Genomic DNA, 6630 nt, shown 5'->3' with positions numbered 1-6630 from the left:
TGAGATATCTTAAATGTTTTTGCACATATACTTACATTATTGTTATATTAATAACGTTTGTGATAATTAGCAAAAGTTCATCTAGACATAATTTTAAAGATATGACCGTATATGTAATGATAAATAAATCAAATGTCGGTTTGTAGGTTCTTTTTATGACTCGTGTTTTACTAGTTCTCGGTTCTTTTGTCGAAGGTGTCAGATCCACTAATCATTACATTACGCATTGTTACATTATGTAGTGCAAATTTTCAGTTTATCTTATCTAAGTATTTTTTTTCTTTTATTTTTTTTGAAAGTTTTGTGCGAAAGTCGTTTTAGGGATAACTCATACAGGATACATCGCCTCTGCAGATGTTATATACATGAAATATTATTGGGTTAAGGTCAAAGTATTTTCTCGGGCTTCGCGTATTTTCTGGAAACCATCTGGTCTGCCAGCGTGGCAAAAAAATGCACATCAAAGTAAACAAACACAAAACAGTAAGTTTGTACATATCAATATAAATGACTTTGATGTTATGAACACATTACAACATGTAAACCTAAACTTTTATCAGTACTTTGCCTTGGTGTGGCCGAATGTGTCATTGACGAAAGTTATGATGTCAATCAGATACAATTGACGTCGATCGAAAAAAGGGTCAGTTGTTTATAGAAACTAACTCAAAGATAAAAAAAAATCTCATTTTTGCAAATCGGGCTAGTAGTCATTTTATAGTTGTGATAATGAAGTGCAGTAATACACTCCTATATTTTTCAAAAACATTTTCAACTTAATGTTTACGTTATTACATCAATAAAACAAATATGGATTGCGTGAGCTTTGTTTTAAGCATATGCGCTTTTATAATTGCAGGTATGATGCAACTAAATTTATTTATTCATTTTTTTTGCTTTTTTTTCTTCTAATTTTTCTTCTTTGTTTTTCACTGTACCAAAGTATGATTAGTTTACACTTAAATGACATAATACGTATTTATTTTATTTGCATTATTATAAAATAAATTTTATATTTAATTCTCCATGCTAAAGATGTTAGGCAAATATATGAATCATTACACTCTCTGAAATAAATAAATAGATAAATAAATAAATATATAAGTAAATAAATAAATAAATACCATTTTAAATTATCAACCATTTTTTAATCACCAGAGACTTTTCATTTGAAACGTCTTTTTTATTGTTTGTTTAAATCGAATTAAAGAGTCGGTGGCCTGAAGATTGAAATATCTTTCACGAACTATATATGCAATATTTCCAAGAGTGGCATAGTCACAAATTAAAATATAAGATATATATGGTGTTCATGAGTAGAATATATTTTGATCAAACATGTAAAACAAACAATTTTTCTTTTCATTCATGCTTTGACTAAATTTAGCAATTCTAGTTTCTTACCAGTAAACAATAATAAATTTGATATTTTCACTGTGAAAATAACAGAAATATTTCACACTAATATTTCGACAGTTCACTGAAAAACATGTAATAAAGATGCATTTTACACTGAAACGAACAAATCTCTCCTATATACAGCTAAATGCATGAAAAATTACACAGCTTTTTTCGGCAACAAAAATATAAAATTAGTGGTAATATATAGGAACAGTTGAAAAATAAGAACACATATTTTTATCACGGAATTTAAAATCTTTAAAAAATTGAGGATAATTTTTCCCCTAAAATTTAACTCTGTTGAATTAAGATATCACTTGCTTCCGCGATATGATTTCATTGTTGTTTGTTTTCTGGAAGTTTCGTGAGAATCTTGCTGTCTCAGATGATGGGAATTTACATTGGACAATATACCCTTTTATTATAAAAACGAGATATTAAAAGAAGCTAGTTGAGTTTAAAAAATAACTATCTTAGACTTATCAACATTTGGTGTGTATCATCAATTCAATAAACGAAATCAATGAATACAGTTTACGGAAACTTTATCATACTTTTGTGATTTTTTTCAGGATATATATGTATTCCAGGCGACGGAGACAAAATTGTGCCATCGGGTTTTGAAAACTTTAACTGTACAGAAGTGATTAACTGTACGTACCAGTACGATCCTGTATGTGGTTCAGATGGTGTTACCTACGACAGCATGTGTCACCTTAACGAGGAAGTCCAAAGGCGTGTGTGCGAGTATGTCTATATTTTTAGCAATTTTTATCATATATTTGATAATTCGTCGATCTTATTGTTTTAACCAAAGTTTTGTAACTGTTTGAACAAAAAAGTGTTGAAAGATAAGAAAGAAACAAATGAGTAACAGATATATAATATTTAGATGGATGGATGGACGGGACGGGACGGACGGACGGATCCGCCATCAACGAAAAGCATAACACATGCTGCATGTGCATCATCTAAACAAACAGAAGCAGGGAAGCGGTGGTCTAGTGGTTAAGCTGTCGGCCGCTCAGCCCAGGGTTCTCGGGTTCGAGCCCCATTGAGGTCACGACCATGACTTCTCATATGACACCAGTACTGGTTTTTTCCAGGAAGCGGGCTCTAGAGCGGTTCAAATAAGATTAAAAGCTTTCATCAAAACCGAGCTGAAATAAATTAATATAAACTAAACAAACAGAAGCACAAACAATACAAAAGCATATACATGTATACACTATTTTCTGTAAAAAAGAAAAAAACATATCATTATTATACAGATTTAAAAGTCGGTGCATTTGCTGTCAACATAATTGTCATATATTGAAATAACGGAATCCTGTTGGGGCTATTTATAATGTCGCCGTCGCGTTTGCGGGGTCGACACACGACAACGCGAAGTGACATCGCGACATTACGAAGTGACACCCGAAAATCGCAAACGACGGCGACAATCCTAAACGACAATGTCGCGACATCCTCTTCGAAATGTCGCGTTTCAAAAGCACGATATATCGCGATGTCACTTCGCGTTGTCGAGCGTCGTAACGCATTGTCGCTATGTCACTTCGTAATGCCGCGATATCACTTCACGTTGTCGTGTGTCGACCCAGCAAACGCGACGGCGACATTATCAAACGACATGCGATCATCACAAACGACGCTCGACAACGCGAAGCGACATTTTCCAAATGTCGTATCGTATGTCGCGTGTCGCGGGTTTGGGTGCTGGCCAAGACTAAGCTGGTCCGTCGTGGGGAGCCGTGAGAATTGCTCCAATGGTGTCATTGGACTCAGTGAAGGTAGTGCTTGGGTTTTCAGGACTGTCTTGACTGCTCTGACAAGTTCATATTTTGAGAATATTACCGGAATTCGATCTTGAACCCTAGCCGACCGGGTTCGAACCTGACGTGGCCTTTTTCTCTAGGTACTGGCTTGCCCTTTGCAACAAGGTATCATTTATTAAAATTGGACATCAGGTTATGAAGATATGGCTCCTCAGACAAGGACCACCCCTATATTTAATATATGAAGAAGTATGCATATTTTCACCAAAAAATGATACATTTTGAGACGGTCCACCGACGAAACCGTCGGCGGTAAAATTATACAAGTTACATATCCGTTTAGACAATGTTTAAATTTAATTTATAAAAGTTATTTCATTAAAATATCTTGTGTTTGGAACATTCTACAATTATTTGAAGTTAATGAAAAACATGGACATTTTACGTACGGAAAAGTACGGAAATACAGCTTTTTATCTTACCCTTTCACCGGTAGACGGGCGACATGCGATACGACATTATGGAAATGTCGCTTCGTATTGTCGAGTGTCACTTCGCGTGTCGTGTATCGTTTGGAATTGTCGCGCGTCGACCCTCACCCAAACCCGCGACACGCGAAATACGATACGACATTTGGAAAATGTCGCTTCGCGTTGTCGAGCGTCGTTTGTGATGATCGCATGTCGTTTGATAATGTCGTCGTCGCGTTTGCAGGGTCGACACACGACAACGCGAAGTGATATCACGACGTTACAAAGCGACATAGCGACAATGCGTTACGACGCTCGACAACGCGAAGTGACATCGCGATATATCGTGCTTTTGAAACGCGACATTTCAAAGTGGATGTCGCGACATTGTCGTTTAGGATTGTCGCCGTCGTTTGCGATTTTCGGGTGTCACTTCGTAATGTCGCGATGTCACTTCGCGTTTTGGTGTGTTGACCCCGCAAACGCGACGGCGACATTATAAATGGCCCAAACAGGATTCCGTATGAAATAGTAACTTAGTGATCAGCTTCGTGTAAACTAATTTTCTGTCTGTGTTTCCAGGATTGGAGACTTTAATCCAATAGCTTTCGTCAGCAAAGGGAACTGCTCTAAGACTGCGTACTACGATGTCCCGATAACAGATGATGATGATGATGGTGATGCTGATGAGAAGAACAGTGTGCCGTAACCGATTTTTGACAGCTATCAAGTGTTTTCTTCTTTTAAAACAAACATTGGATGTTTATATGCATTATCATTTGCGTAAAAATATCTGTTTGAACAGATGTTCAGTAATCGAAATAAAATCATTTTATTCGATTTACGCAGCATGTTCTTCGAGATACATTGAAATTACCACGTGTATGAAGTGAAAAATACTCTTTGAATAGATGTAGCTTTGAGTGAACAAATGTAGTTCTATAAAAAAAAGTATATGTGTAATCATAGAAAATAAATATAATATTAACCCTTATCCTGTTAAATTTCTAGAATGAACTTGTCCATCTTTCAGTTTGGACAGTACCATTAACTGTTAAAAGTGATGCTTACCGAAAAGATACTGATTGAATGGCGAACAGTGCAGATCATGATAACAATGCATGGATGTGTAGGCTGATCATGATCTACACTGGTCGCAAAAGGTAGAATCAATCGTGTCCAGCGTGATAAGGGTTAAGGCGCTATTGATGCAAGAGGAGATTTCGTTAGTACAGTTAAACTGCTGTAATGTAAATAGGACATTCATATTGCGACAAAACAAGACAAAACAAAAAAAATGTTGTTGCGCTGTACATAAAAAAGGCTCGAAGAAATACTCCGAAACTGAAATGTTCTTTGAGAGAACTTGAAGTGTAGAGAACGATTTCAGTTAGCATGTACATGTATTGACAATGAAACAGACGACACTGCTCCGGTGTATATAGTAGTCGCAACTTGAACGTGATAGTTGACCATCGGCTGATTATTCATGTCGATTATTTTATTGTAGAAATAAAGGGCGATTAGGATGGCCATGTATATTTATATGGAATTAGTTTGTTTACAGAGCATTATCAAAGTATGTATACTTACATTTGATCAGTTAAAACTTTCCAATACACTAATTTATAATTTCACAAATTTATAATTCCACTTTCTCATGCAGCTCGTGTTTTACGTACACTCCTTTTCAATAATAGGTTGCGCCTCATTATGTATTATAATACAAAGATCAACCATCGGGGTCAAGTTGCGTCTACTTTTTTTTTATATACGTATTGTGTCACTTTAGTGTCACTTTGGACTGCGTTTGATATGTTTTAAGCAGTATTGCAAATGTACTGAAAACAAATGTTCAAGAAATTTTCATATTCACGCTTTAATCATTTTGATTAGTTCATGCATTTTTCGGTTATAGAATCATCGCATAATAAATGTAGTGGTTTAATTTGTTATATATAACTAAACCTGTCACCGTTGCAGAAAAAAATGTATAAATACGTATTGCACAATGTACATAATAAAACAATGTGTTTGAATTTTCTTCTATATTATCTTACCCCGACCCCCATGAAAGAATGCAACGACCACTCATCGGCCGTTGCCATATAGATGTCAAACGTTTCGGAAAAAGTATAATGATGATGACTGTGACTCAATGCAGACTTGGAGCGCCGGTATAAATTACAGTCTCCGGTACATACCGGATTAACTCAATTTGAACGAAAATATCTTAAATGTATATATTTTGTAACCATGGTGATACTAACCCTAACCTTTAGTCAGTATTTTATGCATATGATACACTAAATGCATGCGGACATGCAAAAATATGAATATTTTTGCCGTGCCGCTACTGCGCTACAATTGATAATCAATTTCGGGCATGCGCAGAAGACCGCTCCAAGTCTGCAATGAGTTACATCGAATGATGAGGATAATAATAAAAATGTATTACAGAAACTTGATTGTTGCATCATTGTCCGGAAAGAAATGGAGGAGACAATAAATACATTGCGTTAAATAATTAAGATAAAATTATGAAGACTTTTTTCCGTTTCATAAAAATGTTTTACTATAGTGTAAGGTAGAGATCTTTTCATAAAGAAGACTATATATGATTTGATGAAATGGTTCCAATTGAATCTTAAGTTTGCAACGAACTACATGTACACGAATGCCAAAAAGTATATGTACAAAAAAAAGTACAGAATATATTGACTGGCTGTAAAAGATTAAGCCATAAGATACACAAAATACGACCCCATGTGAATAATTATAGCAAAATTCAGATCAAACGCATTAAGCAAGCACAGCCTATAAAGTTTCCCAAATGGAACCATTGGTTCCTAAACGAGTTGTTAAAATGAGCAGCGAAACAAACCCTATCTCAAACTGAAAATAAAGCGAATCTTTTTTTGTCACCAGGTGCACATTTGTTTCTTTTTAGTCAGGTAAATGATTCATTTCAATAAAAAAAG

At 35.2% G+C, this 6630-nt stretch overlaps 1 protein-coding gene across 1 annotated transcript; it reads left to right on the top strand.

Annotated features, from left to right (window-relative positions):
- Positions 1–687: 687 nt before the first annotated feature.
- Positions 688–5688, top strand: LOC123534958 (agrin-like). Its single transcript, XM_045317458.2, has 3 exons — positions 688–859; positions 1974–2148; positions 4232–5688. The coding sequence occupies exons 1-3, from the start codon at positions 811–813 to the stop codon at positions 4356–4358; spliced, it is 351 nt and encodes a 116-aa protein (XP_045173393.2). The 5' UTR covers positions 688–810; the 3' UTR covers positions 4359–5688.
- Positions 5689–6630: the final 942 nt, after the last annotated feature.

This window comes from Mercenaria mercenaria, chromosome 12 (assembly GCF_021730395.1).
Source record: "Mercenaria mercenaria strain notata chromosome 12, MADL_Memer_1, whole genome shotgun sequence".
NCBI classification, from domain to species: domain Eukaryota; kingdom Metazoa; phylum Mollusca; class Bivalvia; order Venerida; family Veneridae; genus Mercenaria; species Mercenaria mercenaria.
The sequence above is the reverse complement of the archived record's forward strand: the minus strand, read 5'-3'. Positions and strand labels throughout refer to the sequence as shown.

What these genes read in the sequence shown, in the direction of transcription:
- LOC123534958 (XM_045317458.2), top strand. Translation starts at nt 811, where the DNA reads ATGGATTGCGTGAGCTTTGTTTTAAGCATATGCGCTTTTATAATTGCA. An exon ending in ATGCGCTTTTATAATTGCAG is followed by an intron (nt 860 to 1,973) that starts GTATGATGCAAC and finishes GATTTTTTTCAG; the next exon opens with GATATATATGTATTCCAGGC. An exon ending in GTCCAAAGGCGTGTGTGCGA is followed by an intron (nt 2,149 to 4,231) that starts GTATGTCTATAT and finishes CTGTGTTTCCAG; the next exon opens with GATTGGAGACTTTAATCCAA.